This window comes from Oncorhynchus clarkii, chromosome 20 (genome assembly GCF_045791955.1).
Source record: "Oncorhynchus clarkii lewisi isolate Uvic-CL-2024 chromosome 20, UVic_Ocla_1.0, whole genome shotgun sequence".
NCBI lineage: Eukaryota > Metazoa > Chordata > Actinopteri > Salmoniformes > Salmonidae > Oncorhynchus > Oncorhynchus clarkii.
In genome coordinates this window covers 55,113,618-55,133,247 of record NC_092166.1, presented here as the reverse complement: position 1 = coordinate 55,133,247, position 19,630 = coordinate 55,113,618, and the positions used below count along the sequence as shown (strand labels likewise).

The 19,630-nt window shown below is 45.1% G+C and overlaps 2 protein-coding genes across 2 annotated transcripts in view; one reads left to right on the top strand and one right to left on the bottom strand.

Annotated features, from left to right (window-relative positions):
- Positions 1-19,630, top strand: part of LOC139376538 (trichohyalin-like) — a 375,197-nt gene that overhangs the window by 300,343 nt on the left and 55,224 nt on the right. The gene's annotated exons all lie outside the window — the stretch shown is intronic.
- LOC139377495 (leucine-rich repeat-containing protein 18-like) lies at positions 16,142-17,896 on the bottom strand. The gene is made up of 2 exons (XM_071120529.1): positions 17,674-17,896; positions 16,142-17,122 (listed from the first exon to the last, which is right to left on the bottom strand). The coding sequence occupies exons 1-2, from the start codon at positions 17,781-17,783 to the stop codon at positions 16,351-16,353; spliced, it is 882 nt and encodes a 293-aa protein (XP_070976630.1). The 5' UTR covers positions 17,784-17,896; the 3' UTR covers positions 16,142-16,350.

The following is a 19,630-nucleotide window of genomic DNA, read 5'->3' as shown; positions in this document are numbered from 1 at the left end:
CCTTTTGTGGGGGGTTGGGGGGGTTCAATGCTAGCTTCCCAGCAAAATGTTACCTGTCATCAGCATCTGGCTCTGAGGAGCATTCCTCAAAAACAAGGCCATACCCCAAACTATTTAGTACAATTCCATATTTAATTATGTCTCTGTTGTTCATTCAGTTAAGCCTGTACTTGATCTCCCTTCTACATCTCTCTCTCTCTCTCTCTCTCTCACTCTCTCTCTCTCTCTCTCTCTCGCTCTCTCTCTCTCTCTCTCTCTCTCTCTCTCTCTCTCTCTCTCCTCCCTCCTAGTTCCCTACATTTCTCTAATGATATTGCATCAGTGTGGGAGCAGCATCCCAGGCATCCTCCTCCTTTCCTCCTCTTCCTCCCGTATGGAGTATAAAAGCTTTAAGTCACCCACTGCAATTTAATCAGCGCTGCCCTGAAGACCACAGCTGCTCTTACTACAGAGACCAGAGGGGGAAGGGCCACAAAAACCTCAGCACAAGCCTAAATGAGACAGCAATACAAACCTTATGGCCATGAGTAGGGGATAGGGGTAGGGTTTGGCTGCTGTTTTTGTTCAGCCATAACAACTGGGCTGCTCATTGTCACTAGGGTTACCAGAATCTTCGGTAATTTGGGTATTAACAGGTCAGCTATGGCAATCTATGGTAACTTTAGTAATTTATTGGTTCACATTTTAAATGTAACCTTTATTTACAGTTGAAGTCAGAGGTTTACATACACCTTAGCCAAATATATTTAAACTCTGTTTTTTGACAATTCCTGACATTTAATCCTAGTACAATTTCCCAAAATCAGGTTTGTAGGCCTCCTTGCTCGCACATGCTTTTTCAGTTCTGCCCACAAATGTTCTATAGGATTGAGGTCAGGGCTTTGTGATGTCCACTCCAATACCTTGACTTTGTTGTCCTTAGCCCATTTTGCCAGAACTTCAGAAGTATGCTTGGGGTCAAGCAAAGTACCCCACAACATGATGCTGCCACCCCCGTTCTTCACGGATGGGATGGTGTTCTTCGGCTTGCAAGCCTCCCCCTGTTTCCTCCAAACATAATGATGGTCATTATGGCCAAACAATGCTATTTTTGTTTCATCACAACAGAGGACATTTCTCCAAAAAGTACGATCTTTGTCCCCATGTGCAGTTGCAAACCATAGTCTGGCTTTTTTATTGTGGTTTTGGAGCAGTGGCTTCTTCCTTGCTGAGAGGCCTTTCATGTTATGTCGATATTGGACTCGTTTTACTGTGGACATAGATACTTTTGAATCTGTTTCCTTCAGCATCTTCACAAGGTCCTTTGCTGTTGTTCTGGGATTGATTTGCACTTTGTGCACCAAAATACGTTAATCTCTAGGAAACAGAACGCGTCTACTTCCTGAGCAGTATGATGGCTGCATGGTCCCATGGTATTTATACTTGCATAGTATTGTTTATACAGATGAACGTAGTACCTTCAGGCATTTGGAAATTGCTCCCAAGGATGAATCAGACTTGTGGAGGTCTACAATTGTTTTCTGAGGTCTTGGCTGATTTCTTTTGGTTTTCCCATGATGTCAAGCAAAGAGGCACTGACTTTGAAGGTAGGCCTTGAAATACATCCACAGTAACACCTGCATCCCCGGCAGGCCCAGAGAGCCAATCAAGTGCACCTATAGGCCTACCGCTGGCCAATCAGATCGTTCAGATCACTGTGTCTGCACAGTTTCCTCGAGCCATAGGCTGTAAAAAGACACATTGAGTGCACAGCAAAGTTGATCCTGTGATTTCAAAACTTTTAAAACAATGACTAAAGAGAGACTCAACGAATACAGCAAAGAGCTGCTGCTTTCATAAGTATGTTCTTGTTTAATGTTGCATAGGTATGTTTTTTAAAGTAAAATCAGAATGGTAGATCTCGGCTTGCTTTTGGACTCTTGAAAAGGTTGGTCACCAATCTTTTATTGGATATGGAACCATAGGGTTCAAGAGAAAATAGCCTAATTAATTATCAATAAATGGAATTATTTTCAATGAACTCTGTAACTGTAATGGGTGCGTGTCGGTGGCAGGGAAGGCAGGCGCAGGAAAACAAACTTGGTATAAACGGAGTCGTTTAATAAGTGCTCATAAAACTACAAAAAACAAAATATACAAAAAATAATATAAGCGGGTACAACACCCATCGCACACCGACACAAGACTTGCACATAACATACAATAAAACAATCTCCGACAAGGACATGAGGGTTAAATACACAACATGTAATTGATGGAATTGGAAGCAGGTGTGAAGGAAGACAAAGCCAATGAAAAATGAAAAATGGATCAGCGATGGCTAGAAGGTCGGTGACATCGACCACCGAACACCGGCTGAAAAAGAAGAGGGACCGACTTCGGCGGAAGTCGTGAAAGTACCCCCTGACGTGCGGCTCCAGCAGCGCATCGGCACCGACCTCGGGGACAACTCGGAGGGCGAGGCGCAGGGCAATCCGGATGGAAGGATCCAACATGTCCTCCACCGGAACCCAGCATCTCTCCTCCCGACCATACCCCTTCCAGTCCACGAGGTACTGAAGGCCCCTCGCCCGACATCTCAAATCCAGTAACTCCAGGAACGAACAGAGTACGCCGGGGCCCCCTCGATGTCCAGAGGGGGCGGAGGAACCTCCCGCACCTCAGACTCCTGGAGCGGGCCAGCCAGCACCGGCCTGAGGAGAGACACATGGAACGAGGGGTTAATGCTGTTATCGGGGGGAAGCTGTAACCTGTAACATACCTCGTTCACTCTCCTCAGGACTTTAAATGGTCCACAAACTGCGGACCCAGCTTCCGACAGGGCAGGCATTTGGGCAGGTTTCGGGTTGAGAGCCAGACCCGGTCCTCTGGTGCGAACACCGGGGCCTCACTGCAGTGACGATCTGCGCCAGCGGCGTGCTGAAGATGGACATGGGCGGCGCCCCATGTTTCCTCTGCGAGCCAGAAACAGTCGTCCACCGCAGGAGCGTCGGTCTGACTCTGATGCCAAGGAGCCAGAACCGGCTGATACCCCAATACACACTGGATGAGAGAAAGGTTAGTGGAGGAGTGGTGGAGAGAGTTCTGGGCCATCTCTGCCCAGGACACGAACGCTGCCCACTCCCCCGGCCGGTCCTGGCAATAAGACCTCCGAAACCTACCCACATCCTGGTTAACTCTCTCCACCTGCCCGTTACTCTCGGGGTGAAAACCTGAGGTAAGGTTGACCGTGACCCCCATACGTTCCATGAACGCCCTCCAGACCCTCGACGTGAAATTGTGACCCCGATCAGACACTATATCCTCAGGCACACTGTAGTGCCGGAAGACGTGTGTAAATAGAGCCTCCGCAGTCAGTAGGGCGATAGGGAGACCGGGCAAAGGGAGGCGATTACAGGACTTAGAAAAACGATCCACAACGACCAGGATCGTGGTGTTATCCTGTGAAGGAGGAAGATCAGTCAGGAAATCCACCGACAGGTGCGACCATGGCCCTTCTGGAACGGGTAAGGGTTGTAACTTACCTCTGGGCAGGTGTCTAGGAGCCTTGCACTGGGCGCACACCGGACAGGAGTTAACATAAACCCTCACGTCCTTAGCTAAAGTGGGCCACCAGTACTTCCCACTAAGATAGCGCACCGTCCGACCGATACCAGGATGACCAGAGAAGGGTGACATATGGGCCCAATAGATTAGCCGGTCGCGGATAGCAGACGGAATGTACAGACGTCCAGCCGGACACTGAAGGGGAGCGGGTTCTGTACGCAATGCCTGCTTAATGTCCGTGTCCAGCTCCCACACTACCGGTGCCACCAAGCAAAAGGCCGGGAGTATGGGAGTGGGATCCATGGGCCGCTCCTCTGTGTCATACAGCCGGGACAATGCGTCTGTCTTAACGTTCTGAGAGCCTGGTCTGTAGGAAAGGGTAAATACAAAATGGGTGAAAAACATGGCCCACCTTGCCTGACGAGGGTTCAGTCTCCTCGCCGCCCGGATGTACTCCAGGTTGCGGTGGTCAGTCCAGATGAGAAAAGGGTGTTTAGCCCCCTCAAGCCAATGTCTCCATGCCTTCAAGGCCTTGACGACAGCCAACAGCTCCCGGTCCCCCACATCATAGTTTCGCTACGCAGGGCTGAGCTTCTTCGAGAAGAAGGCACAGGGGCGGAGCTTCGGTGGCATACCCGAGCGCTGAGAGAGCATCACTCCTATCCCAGCCTCGAAAGCGTCCACCTCCACTATGAACGCCAAAGAGGGATCTGGTAGGGCCAACACGGGAGCCGAGGTAAACAGAGCACTCAGGTGACTAAAATCCCTGTCCGCCTCAGCTGATCACTGCAAGCGCACCAGGCACACTTTAGCAGTGAGGTAATGGGAGCCGCCACCTGACCAAAATGCCGGATAAACCTCCAGTAGTAATTGGCAAACCCTAAGAACCCCTGCACCTCCTTTACTGTGGTGGGAGTCGGCCAATTACGCACGGCTGCAATGCGGTCACTCTCCATCTCCACCCCTGAAGTGGAAATGCGATACCCTAGGAAGGAGACGGACTGTTGGAAGAACAGGCATTTCTCAGCCTTGACGTACAGGTCATGCTCCAACAGGCAACCAAGCACTCTGCGCACCAGGGACACATGCTCAGCGCGTGTAGCGGAGTATATCAAAATGTCATCAATATACACCACTACACCCTGCCTGTGCAGGTCCCTGAAAATCACGTCTACAAAGGCTTGGAAGAATGATGGCGCATTCATCAACCCGTACGGCATGACGAGGTACTCATAGTGCCCAGAGGTGGTACTGACAGCCGTCTCCCACTCGTCTCCCTCTCGGATAACCACCAGGTTGTAAGCGCTCCTGAGATCTAGTTTGGTGAAGAAGTGTGCCCCGTGCATTGACTCTATCGCTGTGGCTATGAGCGGTAATGGGTAACTGTACCTCAGTGATCTGATTCAGACCCCGATAGTCAATACACGGGCGCAGACCTCCCTCCTTCTTCTTCACAAAAAATAAACTCTAGGAGGCGGGTGAAGTGGAGGACCGAATGTACCCCTGACGCAGGGATTCGGAGGCATATGTTTCCATAGCCTCCGTCTCCACCTGTGAGAGGGGATACACGTGACTCCTGGGAAGTGCAGCGTCTACCAGCAGGTCTATCTCACAATCACCCCGTGGATGAGGTGGTAATTAAGGTTGCCTTCTTTTTGGAGAAGACGAGAGCCAAATCGGCATATTCAGGGGGGATGCGCACGGTGTAGACCTGGTCTGGACTCTCCACCATTGTAGCACCAACGGAGCAATCTCGCGACCACCCTGTGAGAGACCTCTGTGGCTAAGAAACAGTGGGGTTATGACAAGCTAACCAGGGTAGGCCCAGCACCACAGGAAACGCAGGAGAGTCAATGAGGAAGAGACTAATTCTCTCCGTATGACCCCCCTGTGTCACCATGCCCGAAGGCGCGGTGACCTCCCTAATCAACCCTGACCCTAATGGTCGACTATCTAAGGCAAGAACAGGGAAGGGCACATCTACGGGAACGATGGCGATCCCTAAATTATAGGCTAAGGCTCTATTAATAAAATTCCCAGCCCCGCTTGAATCGACGAGCACCTTATGCTGGGAATGCGGGGAAAACTCAGGGAATATGACAGACACAAACATATGAACAACAGAGGGCTCTGGGTGAGAGTGGTGCCGGCTCACCTGGGGTGACGCCAGAGCGCCCTGCCTGCTGCCTCGCTTTCCAGAGGAACCAACCCGGCACCGACCGGCAGTGTGACCTCTGCGGCCACAGATGGTACACGAGCGTGAACCCCCTCCTGTCTCCCTCGCACTGCCCCTCCCAGCTCCATGGGTATCGGAGAGGGAGTGCGGGAGGATGGAACCACCAGACCCCGATCTGGACGTCCGCGAGTAGCCAGCAGGTTGTCCAGCCGGATGGACAGGTCCATCAGCTGGTCAAACGTGAGGGTGGTGTCTCTGCAGGCCAGCTCCCGACGGACATCCTCGCGCAGACTGCAGCGGTAATGGTCGATCAGGGCCCTGTTGTTCCATCCCGCGCCAGCAGGCAGGGGCCTAAACTCCAGGGCGAACTCCTGGGCGCTCCTCGTCTCCTGCCTCAGATGGAGAGGTGGAACCCTCGGGCAGGTGGTCGAAGACTGCCCGGAAACGGCGGGTGAACTCCTCAAACTGCTTCAACGCCACATCTCCCTCTCTCCACACGGCGTTGGCCCACTCCAGGGCTCTCCCGGTGAGGCACGAGACGAGGGCGGACACCCTCTCACGGTCCGATGGAACCGGGTGGACAGTGGCCAGATAGAGGTCTAACTGCAACAAGAACCCCTGGCAGTTCGCAGCCCTCCCATCATACTCCTGGGGCAATGAGAGACGGATCACACTGGGTTCAGGCGGGAAAGGGGCGCTCAGGGGAGACCCCGGTTGTGCTGGTGGAGGCTCTGGAAGAACTCATTGTCTCTCCCAGCGGTCCATTTTCTGGACAACGTGATCCATGGAGGCGCCAAGATGGTAGAGCATAACTGCAAGCTCCTGGACGCGCTCCTCCACCTCAATGGCCGGGGTACCTTCTTCTGCTGACTCCATAATTATGGTCGGAGATTCTGTAATGGGTGCGTGTCGGTGGTAGGGAAGTTAGGCGCAGGAAAACGAACTTGGTATAGACGGAGTCATTTAATAAGTGCTCATAAAACTCCAAAAACTAAAATATACAAAAAGTAATGTAAGTGGGTACAAAACCCGTCGCACACTGACACAAGACTTGCACATAATATACAATAAAACAATCTCCGACAAGGACATGAGGGTAAACAGAGGGATAAATACACAACGTGTAATTGATGGGATTGTAACCAGCTGTGAAGGAAGACAAGACAAAACCAATGGAAAATGAAAAATGGATCACTGATGGTTAGAAGGTCGGTGATGTCGACCGCTGAACACCGCCGAACAAGGAGAGGGACCGACTTCGGTGGAAGTCGTGACAGTAACTCTTCCAAATATTTACTTTTTGCACAACTGCCACCAGTTTGGCAACAAAATTTACAATTACAACAAATTTACATTTACATTTACAACAAATACATATTGACATAGTAAAATAAATAAACAGTAAAATGTAAAGGGTATTTCACGCTGAAACCCTCACATTAAACACCAATGGTATTCACTAACTTCATGGTTTATATTTAGAACAATGTTTTACAGCTTTGTCATTCCATTTTTTACATTTTTAAATCAAGTTATTTCATAACTGTATCTGTTTTATATGTAGTAAATCCACACAGAAGGTCAGAGATAATTACAGACAGCTGTGATAATCTGAAGTACCCAAAAAGGCCACTAGATGACATTTCATAAATTCCCCCCAATAACTGAAAGATACCAAAATTCTGGTAGTTTACTGGTAAACTTCGAAGCTTGCAGTAATATACCCTCCCTTTGCAATGCTAACACACATACACTATGAAATATGGGCTCCTATGTACATTTCTGAGGTGTGTTATACGTTGTGTTGTTGTTTTGTGTTTTAGGATGGATTGTTTCAAATTGGGAAAATCATGGTTTAGCACCATCTGTGTGAAAAACCTGCAGGCATTGCTTCAAAACAGCGCTTGTGGCCTCTTTTCTTCGGTCAATGCATGTCATTGTACTGAATTGGAATATGTGACAAGTGCTACTGCTGACTGTCTAGAATTGGGAATCCAGAGCTTTGCTCTCTTGTTAAATATTAATAGTAACTCAAGTACATTTTTAGAATGGATAGGTGTGGTAGTTGTTGATAGGTGTGGTAGTTGTTGCAAATCTACATAATTTGTTTCTACGGTAAAGATTGTATTGATTGTTGTGTCACTGGCCTAGACACAATAACCCATAACATCAAAGTGTTATTATGTTTTATGACATTTTTACAAATGAATAAAAAACTAAAAGCTGAAATGCTTTGACTCAGTAAGTATTCAACCCCTTTGTTATGGCAAGCCCAAATAAGTTCAGGAGTAAAAATTTGCATAGCAAGTCACATAATAAGTGGCATGGACTCACTATCTGTGCAATAACAGTGTTTAACATGGTTTTTTAATGACTATCTTATCTCTGTACCCCACTAATACAATCATCTGTGAGGTCCCTCAGTTGAGCAGTGAATTTCAAACACAGATTCAACCACAAAGACCAGGGAGGTTTTCCAATGCCTCACAAAGAAGGGCAGACATCGAATAGCCCTTTGAGCATGGTGAAGTTAATAATTGCACTTTGGATGGTCTTTCAATACACCCAGTCACTACAAAGATACAGATGTCTTTCCTAACTCAGTTGCCGGAGAGGAAGAGGAAGCTGACTTTAAAACAGTTACAGAGTTTAATAGCTGTGATAGGAGAAAACTGAAGATGGATCAACAACATTGTAGCTACTTCACAATACTAACCTAATTGACAGAGTGAAATGAAATTTAACAAATCGAAAACATGCATCCTGTTTGCAATAAGGTAATAAAGTAGAACTGGAAAAAATGTGGCAAAGAAATTAACTTCATGTCCTGAATACAAAAGTGTTGTTCAGGGCAAATACAATACAATACATTGCAGAGTACAACTCTCCATATTTTCAAGCATCGTTGTGACTGCATCATGTTATGGCTATGCTTGTAATCGTTAACAATTTTCAGGATAAAATATTTACTAAAATTAACTTGAGGCATAATCCCCAAGGAAAACCTGGATCAGTCTGATTTCCACCAGACACTGGGAGATGTATTCACTTTTCAGCAGGACATTAACCTAGAACACAAGGCCAAATCTACACTGGAGTTGCTTACCAAGAAGAATGTTCTTGAGTTACAATTTTGTACTTCATCTCTAAAAGTCTAATCTGTTGGGGGGTTGGTGGGGTACTAAGCTAACATATGAAATTGTTTTAAGATGGTCATATCATGGATCATTTAGCTGATTGATTTTGATTTTTTTTGGTACAAAAAATATATATATTTGAAAATGATTTGCTAAAATATAGATTTTTTTATCTTTACTACTATAGCCCATCAATAACACATTGAATAAAACATCCATAAATGGCAAAAAAAGACAGTCCAAAAATAAATCATAAGGATTAACGTGTTGAAGTGTCTGTCCTATATCTAGGAGATATAAGAAAGCTCAGGAAATATATATTTTTTTGGACACATCATCAACCCCTTATTTTGTAGGCACAAAACGTCCTCCATACTTCAATTCATTTGTAAGGGTTACATTCAGACGAGTCCCGGAGAACCCCATCATATTCGTGAGAGTCTGCCCTTTCCATAGTGAGGTCAAATTTCTTAGCTCAAATGGTTTGAACGCTACAGACAGATTTTCGGGATGTCTCAAGGTCTGACAAAGACTGCTGTAGTACGGCCACCTTCCAGATGTGGAAGGCTGACGTAGGAGGATGCAGTGGATTGAGATGCAAACCATGCAAGAAAACAGATATTTCTAGCTGAAATGTATGGATTGTGATGGTGATTTTTTAAATTAGGCTACTTCGATTGATGCAGGGGCGCAGACATCGACCTTAGGGGGTTTTGATAAATGTAGAGTTCAGGCTGTAACACAACAGAATGTGGAATAAGTCAAGGGGTATGAATACTTTATGAAGGCACTGTAAGGTCCTCATCAACCGATTTTTCACTCAGGGATTAGAACCAGCAACCTTTTGGTTACTTGCCCAGCACTCTTAACCACTTTGCTACCTGCCATCCTGGTTACGTTGTGTATTAACCACATTGAAATGTTGTATCTGTACTGAACAAAAATATAAACGCAACATGCAACAATTATACTGAGTTCATGGGCATAGGCCCATCCACTTGGGAGCCAGGCCCACTCACTGGGGAGCCAGGCCCAGCCAATCAGAATGTGTTTTTCCACACAAAAGGGCTTTATTACAGACAGAAATCTCCTCAGTTTCATCAGCTGTTCGATTGGCTGGTCTCAGACGATCCCACAGGTGAAGAAGCAAGATGTGGAGGTCCTAGGCTGGCGTGGTTACACATGGTCTGGGGTTGTGAGGCCGGTTGGACATACTGCCAAATTCTCTAAAACGACTTTGGCGGATGCTTATGGTAGAGAAATGAATATGACATTATCTGGCAACAGCTCTGGTGGACATTCCTGCAGTCAGCATGCCAATTGCATGCTCCCTCAAAAGTTGAGATATCTGTGACGTTGTGTGACACAACTGCCCATTTTAGAGTGGCCTTTTGTTGTTCCCAGCACAAGGTGCACCTGTGTAATGATCATGCTGTTTAATCAGATCCTGATATGCCACACATGTCAGGTGGATGGATTATCTTGGCAAAGGAGTGCTCACTAACGGGGATGTTAACACATTTGTGCACCAAATTAGAGAGAAATCATATTTTTTTTGTGTGTGTGGAACATTTCTGGGATTCATCTGTGGATTAATTGTCGGAGAAGAGAACACATGGTTTTGTTTGACTCAAAGTGTGTAAAAAGTCTACAAAGATCCAGCAAAAAAATATACACCATATGCATTTAATGTACAATTAAAACAAAAACTCAATTAAACCCAGTTCAGAACTTTGGAGATGGTGGCACTGTTGAAGTCCGTCCAAAATGTGTTAAACGCATGCACTGAAACAATCCAAACACAAAACAAAAACAACATAATGTTACGGTTTTCTTGCGGTGAAGGAGAGGAGGACAAAAACGCAGTGTGGTTATCTTGATACATGTTTAATAACGAAATAAACACAAACAATACAATAAACACAAACAATACAATAAACATCACTCAAAAACCTATACAGTCTATCTGGTGCAAACAAACACAGAGACAGGAACAATCACCCACGAAACACTCAAAGAATATGGCTGCCTAAATATGGTTCCCAATCAGAGACAACGATAAACACCTGCCTCTGATTGAGAACCACTCCAGACAGCCATAGACTATACTAGATACCCCCACTAAGCCACAAACCCAATACCTAACAAAACCCCAAGACAAAACACACCACATAAAAAACCCATGTCACACCCTGGCCTGACCAAAATAATAAAGAAAACACAAAATACTAAGACCAGGGCGTGACACATAAGGATACTGAAAACAAGTACTGAAAATATTTCACATTTTGGCATCTTAATAACAGGTAGACTCAGTGGTTAATGGGTGGGTTTGGCTTTAGAAAAATGGGGTCAGCTGTTACAAAGTTGCCCTGATGTTGCTATGCATCTCTCTGAAACTGTCATTCTGTATATTTTTCAACAAGGAAACAATATTTCTGCCTTGTATAAATGCTATATAAACAAACAATGTAGCTAGCATAAACTGGGACCTACTAAATCTAACTTGAAATGTTTGGCCAACCGTTCCTAGAGAGCCAACAGTATACCCATTTTCCTCCAGCCAAGCCTCAACACAATGAATTCAAACGAATCAACTAATTATAATCTTGAGACCCCGACTGAGTTCCAAAAAAAACATTTTGTTTTCATTGATCTATCCCTGCTCTAGATAGTGCTTTTAGGGCTACTACGGCTTCTGCTCTGCCGCATTCTGCCTGCCTGCCTGAGGAGTGTGTGTGTGCACTGGTGCATTGATTTCCTATAGCACTGACACAGCGGTGAGCAGTGTGTAAAGTAAAGCGTGTTAGACTGGTCACCTGTGACGATGCTGCATGGGGGAAGCTATTTTAGACATAACACGGATAGGAGGATTGATAAGGAATTGATCAGTAAACTTTAGTTAAGAGACTCAGAATTCTAGCAAGATTCCTTCTCATAACATCATGGATAGTGACCGGATCTAATAATGGTCAGGTCAATACAGTGTTGTTTCTGTTAGCCTACTAATGAATCTATTGATTTAGCGTCTTCATCTTCTTGTTGATTCAGCACTTCTCTGGTCAGTATCAGCCCCAGGTAGTGGTTTGGGGAAAAAAATACTGTGTATTGTTGGCAACACAATCTCACTCTGAAATCGTGCAAATATGTACAAAAAGTATTTCAGCAGATTTTGTGCGTTTTTGTGTGGCTTAATCCGTGTGAAAATACATCCATTTTTGTGCGACTTCAATCATAGGAAAATACATTTTTGGGGGGTAAACTTCAGAACAATCTTTTGAAAGTTATTGGCGCAATGCATTTTGGGCAATGGTGTTCTACAATGCCTTTTATTGAGTCCCACATCTATTTAGAAAGAATAAAACATGTTAACAACCCAATATTGTTAATCAACCAGGTTATTTAAAATACAAATATTTCACCTTTATTTAACCAGGTAGGCCAGTTTACAACTGTGACCTGGCCAATATAAAGCAAAGCAGTGCGACACAAACAACACAGAGTTACACATGGGATAAACAAACGTACAGTCAATAACACAATAGAAAAATCTACATAAAGAGTGTGCAAATGTAGTAAGATTAGGGAGGTAAGGCAATAAATAGGCCATAGTGGCGAAATAATTACAATTTTAGCAATTAAACACTGGAGTGATAGATGTGCAGAAGATGAATGTGCAAGTAGAGATACTGGGGATCAAAGCAGCAAAAAAATAAACAACAATATGGGGATGAGGCAGTTGGGTGGGCTATTTACAGATGGCTGGTTATCACCAAACTACTTATAATATAATACTAGCCTTATATTTGTATTTAAAAAAAAAATCTAATTCTGATTTCTATGCTTGTTTGCGCTTAATGCTTTGGGATACTGGTGCTATGTCAGATTTTATGAGGGTTGCCAGATTGGAGTAAAACGTTGTATTTGTCTGTTTTTTTTGTGGTGTCGATGAATGTATTTGATTGGGGTATAGTGACACATTTTCATGATGGGAAATTAATTAATCAATAAATGTGGGGAAACAGAACACCTGCCCAAAAAAATCAGTTTTGTTTAAATTCCCCGGGTGCAACTGCATGGTATTTGCAACTGTAACACGTCTGGACTATGATCAATTAAGCCATGTCAACTAAATTAAACAGGTTAATGTGAAATGATTATGGCACTTCCTGTAACGTCTGCTTCCAACTCACACCCTCAAACACGTAGATCCCCTGAACGCAGCTCACTTTCCAGCCCACTTTAGAGCTCACACTCTCAAACACCTAGATCCCCTGAACGCAGCACACTCTCCAGATCCCAATCACCTGAATTCTATTCACCTGTTCACACACTTGTATGTCATTATCACACACTATTTAGTTCAGTTCTTTGCACCGCATCCCTGTGAGGTATTGTTTGTTTTGTGACACACGTGACACAGAAAGCTGTGTATGATAGTTTCTGCCTGCCTCACTAACTACGCCTTTTGCCTATTCCCTGCTGGGAATAGGATTTCCTGTTAACTACATATTGCCTGCTCTCGCGGACTATGTTACCAGCATTTTCCTTGTCTGTACTGTTGCCCTTTTGGACCCCCTGTGTATGACCTCCTGCCTGCCCCTCGACCCAGCTACCTGCCTCCTCCTGTGGCTCTATGCAACAAACACCGGCTGCGCCCTGCGCTTGAAACCAGCTCTCTTGTATCCCCTCGTGTTCATTACACTTCCAAGGCCGTTTCATGATTATTATGGTTGTGCCAATCATGTTATATACAGTGCATTTGGAAAGTATTCAGACCCCTTCCCTATTTCTACATTTTTGTTATGTTACAACCTTATACTAAAATTGATTGAATCTACCCACAATACCACATAATGACAGCAAAAACTATTTTAAAAAAATTGTGCAAATATATTATAATTGAAAAACTAAAATCACATTAACATAAGTATTCAGACCCTTTTCTCAGTACTTTGTTGAAGCACCTTTGGCAGCGATTACAGCCTTCGAGTCTTCTTGGGTATGACGCTACAAGCGTGGCACACCTTTATTTGGGCAATTTCTCCCATTCCTCTCTGCAGATCGTCTCAAGCGCTGTCAAGTTGCGGTTCTGGCTGGGCCATTCAGGGCCATTCAGAGCCTTGTCCCAAAGCCACTCCTGTGTTGTCTTGGCTGTGTGCTTAGGGTCGCTGTCCTGTTGGAAGGTGAACCTTCGCCCCAGTCTGAGGTCCTGAATACTCTGGAACAGGTTTTCTTCAAGGATCTTTCTGTACTTTGCTCCGTTCATCTTTTCCTCAATCTTGACGAGACTCCCAAAACATTTTAAAGCTAACCAGCTTCAGTTAGCTTCCCATTCCAGCTCGGGCTTCATCTGTATTACGACGATGTATGTACGCTATATCTATCAGGTTTTCTAAAGCTAACCAGTTTCAGTTAGCTCACATTCCAGCTCAGGCTTAATCCCTATTGCAAAGGTGGATATTGTTCGTCTGCCTGCCTGCTAACTCTATCAGCCTTGTAACTACGCGTAAATGGTGCAAATGAGTAGTCGAACGCCAAACTCTTCCTTGAGACAATGCTGTAACGTCCACAATTTCATTTGTGCCTTAATCAAATTGAAAGAAAAGTTATCTTGCAAATTCAGCAGGCTGTCAAACCCTGACCTGTATCATCTTTCTTGTGCTTGTCTCCACCCCCCACCAGATGTCTCCAACCTTTTCCCCATTATCCCCTGTGTATATATACCTGCTTTTTCTGTTTGTCTGTTGCCAGTTTGTCCTGTTTTGTCAGGTTTTACCAGCTTGTTTCCTGTTTATTCAGTTCTCAAGATCTTGTCTTCTAGTCTTCCTAGTTCTGTTCTTTCTACCTGTCCTGACCCTGAGCCTGCCTGATGTTCTTTCCCTGATTGACTCTGCCTTGGATTACGAACCTCTGCCTGCCCTCGACCTGCCCTTTTCCTGCCCCTTTGTTATATTAAATATTCTGAGAACCAAACTATCCGCCTCCTGTGTCTGTATTTGGGTCATATCCTGAGTCGTGATAGTACCAACTGTCCATGACTGACTAAGCAGACTCAGACCAGCTCTGCAACACAGTGTCCCTCCAAGGAGACACCATTGGAAGCCATGAGGAGTTACTGCAGAACCTTGTGGAGGGACTCCATACCTTGGAGAATACCATGACCATGCCTTCAATGCATTGTCGGAACAATTCTGCGGACTAACTCCTAGGCAACAAACCACCACAGTAACCTAACACTCGTCTGGAGTATCGAGAGCCTTGTCTTCAAGACACAGCATTCCCAGCTGGCTAACCATTTGTTTGTCCCAGATTTTGCCTGGTCCCCGGTCTTAGAATGGGCTCATTCCTCTAACCTCACCTGCCATCCTGGCTCCCTCTGGACACTGGCTTTCCTCCGACAATGATTTTGGTGTCCCACCATGGTTCCTGACCATGGTTCCTGTCCTTGGGTTACCAGCCTCCGCTCTTCCCTGAGCAAGAGGAAGAAGTCAGCATACCCTTGGCCTAGATGTTTGTCCATCACTGTCGGCTTACCTGGAAGAGAGCTCGGTCCACTCTTAAGACCACTTCCAGGAATCGGCGACAGGCAGACTGCCACCAGCCCCCGGCTCACCACTATCGTCTCGGGCAGAGGGTATGGCTCTCCACTCAGGATCTGTCCCTCCGATTTGAGTTCCGGAATTTTACCTCCCCTTTATCGACCCTTTCCCCATCTCTAAAATCCTTAGCCCCGCTGCAGTTCATCTTCTGTTGCCCCGCACCCTCCGTATGCATCCCACTTTCCATCTGTCTAGGATCAAACATTTGTATTACAGCCCTTTGTCTCCTGTCTCCTGTTTTTCCCCATCATCCCCATGTGTATTTATACCCATGCTCTCTGTTTTTCTGTTGCCAGTTCATCTTGTTTTGTCAGGTCTTACCGGTGTGTTTTCCGTTTCTCTAGTTCTCAAGGTCTTGTTTTCTAGGTCAGTTCTGGAGGATTTGTTGCCATAGAAATGTACCTGGCTAAAAGGTGACCAGTTACCCTGAGTTGAACTCAGTTTACCAAAGTTACCTCGCTAAATCGTCTAACCTGGTCCCTTTGTCCTAGTGTGATTGCTGACACTGGAATAGAGGAGACAAATAATCATAACAATGAGAATGAAAGCTTATTTTATCATCAGAAACATTTGATATGCAAACACATACGCAAATGAAAGTAGTATTAGTAAAGCTAAGATAGATTTCCAGTGCAGTGTCTGTTGGAGAACATTACAGGACTCCAAACTCTAGAGGGCGATAGAGTACAACAAACCACAGACCGAGCAGCTTATAGAAAGAAGGCTGGTTATGTGTGACTGCAACCCCTGTAATGTTTCTTCTTCCAGAATTCCTGATATGCTTAATATACATTGTCAAGTAATAAGTAGATATTGCAATAGAGCACCTGGACTGTTCTTATCCTAAATAATATGTCCTTGATGACCTATTGAGGACCTGGTTCCTCCATCACCTCCAGATGGCTTGGTATTCCTGCACCACCGAGTTGGGTGTTTTCAGGCCGGCGAAGATGGACTTCCTGTGGGTAGGGCCTCTGCTCAGCCTGCTGTTCACCCTCTGCCTGTTGTCTTTGACTTTCTGGAGGCAGCAGGCACACAGGGAGCTCTCCCTCACCAGGTACAGGCACTCCACCCTCTGGATGGGGTCAATGCCTTTGTCATCCTCCAAGGGGATAGGATTGCACTTCAGGTTGACGGTCTCCAGGTAGGGCAGGTTGCGGAGGCACTCAGGTACCCGGGTCAGTTGGTTGTTGAACAGGCCAAGGTGACGCAGCTCCTTGAGGGCTGCAATAGAGGATGGGATGCTCTCCAGGACGTTCATGCCCAGGTTGAGGCTTCTCAGCTTTCGCAGGAGACCGATCTCGTTGGGGAGTCCTACAGTGCTCAGACAGTTGTTACACAGGTTGAGGCTGTATAGGTTACGGAGGCGCCCGATAGCTTCCGGAACCTTGTCCAGCTGGTTGCTGTGGAGGTCCAAAAAGCAGAGGTTGACAAACTTGGCGATAGAGTCTGGGATCTTCTTGAGCAGGTTGCGGCTCAGGTCCAGCTCGTCCACATCGCAAAGTTTCAGGATACACTTGGGAAAGGTGGTGATCTCCATGTTGCTGAGGTCCAGCCGACGCTTGCCATCCACGGTCAGCTTCAGGGCCAGCTTAGCCATCTTTAGGGTGATCTTCCGGCCTTTGGGCTCGCTTGACTGCTTCTTGCCCTTGGCCATCATGCTTTAAAAAATAAAAGGTTTATGAGTTTATTGTTCAACATGTTATGAGTTTGATTAAATGTTGTTTCCTTGGTTAAGATTTAACCTGTTCCGTCAATAAATTATTCATTAGTTCGTTTCTCCATTATACATGAAGTAGGCAGTAGAACTAGAACATGATGTAATAGATAGTGTTACATGTCATAGTCCCTAGTGTAAATGACAATACTTGTCTCACTGTATAACTCATTATATTACAACAAAGGACATGAGACAGCCAACTGTTTGCCATTGTAGCAGAGAATTAACATGTACCTTGACCATAACAACTCTCAATCCCACCTTTAGATGAAGAAAAGAGTGAATAGTCATTGTTTTACTGTATAACTTGTCTTTAAAATACCAATCGTAAAACAGTTTGACCTATTAACACATTCACCCTATTCAACCTTTTACAACACTTTAACATTACAACTTGAATCTACTATATGACTTCTTAGCAATAATCAAGTTTCATTTATTCTGAACTTGGTTATAGTTGGTTATAGTTGGTTATAGTTATGGTTTTCTTACCCGTATTGAAGTATGTCCACCACCCAGATCAGTGCAGAGACGGAGAGGGTGCAATCTCCAGACCTAAGACACAGGAACGCTCTCCCAAGGTTTGTCGAGGATCCTTCCATCTCCCTGGCTGTGAATTATACATAAGAGCCACCAAGAGCCATGTAAATAAAAACCAGGAAGGGCACTGCTCTGTCGTTTTTAAGTGGATACAGCTAAGGACCTGTGTTTTTAAATTCTTCTGTCAGCCTGGCCTGCATAAACTGAGTACTGCTAGCCTTCTCTTGTTTTTCCTTGTTACTAAGCAACTGAATGATGTGTTCCTTGTAGTTTATGGCTAGGTCTGAGGCTTTTCAGGGGAAAAGCTATTGCACTGTTTGTGCTGTCGCTTGCTTACTGTATACATTCTGTATACATTTAGCATACAGTTGAAGCTCAGGACAAATAAACAAAACACTAAATAAGCCTGTCATGTTGAGACACAAATGGTGGAAAATCTTTGACTGTTTTCATGTATGATTATCACATTTACAGTGAAGTCATTTACTGCAACATTTACCTCCTTGTTTACTGAAGTGGGCCCTCAACCTACAGGAATAAAAATGGATGCTTGGATAGAGAAAGAGAGATATTTGGCTATTGGAAGCCGTACAAGAGTATTGGCATTCAACATAAAGAGATAGTCCAAGTAAAAACCAGAACAGTTGGGGGAAAAAACACTCCAGGAGCTCCTAGAGGAAGTAGTTTAATAACCTAATAATCATCAGAGTGGAATGACAAACAGTGTGGGTCACTAGTTTATATAGTGTCAAAGGACACACACAGGTGTCTGTACTCATGGCTGGGTGTGGCCTGATATCATCGGTTAATTCTCAGATATAAAAAGAACATACAAGAAACATGAATGGATAGCATATGATCAAATGATCAACTTCAATGATAGCAATGCATCCGGGTCATGATGTAGCGAAGCATCCCCAAAGCATCACACTACCACCACCATGCTTGCACGTTGGTATGAGGTTCTTAATGTGTTAAGCCCATTGGCTACGTAGGCCATCAAACATTTACAATGAATAGCAAAATCACAATAATCACAAGAACGGCTTCAGATCAAAGTCTACATTGAGACCGACGGGAGCGAGGGTCTTTAAATTACAGATCCAGGCAGCCTCTCGTTTAAAAGGTTGGAGTGGTGTAAAGCTCGCCACCGTTGGACATCACGCTTCACCATCTGGCAGACCGACGGACGATTCTGTGTTTGGCGGATGCCAGGGGAACACTACCTGCCCGAACGCATAGTGCCAACTGTAAAGTTTGGTGGAGGAGGAATAATGGTCTAGGGCTGTTTATCACGGTTCGGGCTAAGGCCCCTTTGTTCAAGTGAAGGGAAATCTTAACGCTATAGCATACAATGACATTCTAGACAATTCTGTACTTCCAACTTTGTGGCAACACTTTGGGGATTTCCTTTTTCAGCATGACAATGCACAAAACGAGGTCCATACAGAAATGGTTTGTCGAGATCGGTGTTGAAGAACTTAACTGACCTACACAGAGCCCTGACCTCAACCCCATCGAATGCCTTTGGGAAGAATTGGAACGCCGACTGCGAGCCAGGCCAAATCGCCCAACATCAGTGCCCAACCTCACTAATTATCTTGTGGCTGAATGGAAGCATGTCCCCGCAGCAATGTTCCAACATCTAGTAGAACGCCTTCCCAGAAGAGTGGAGGCTGTTATAACAGCTAAGGGGGGGGCCAACACCATATTAATGCCCATGATTTTGGAATGAGATGTTCGACGAGCAGGTGTCCACATACTTCTGGTTATGTAGTGTATTTAGGAAGAGGTCACCATTTCATGCAGTCTCTGAAGGAAGAAATAGTGGTAAGCAAGTTAGGTAAAAAAATATATATGTTTTTTTCACAAAGTCAAATTAATTTATCTTGTTAAAGGTTTTATGATG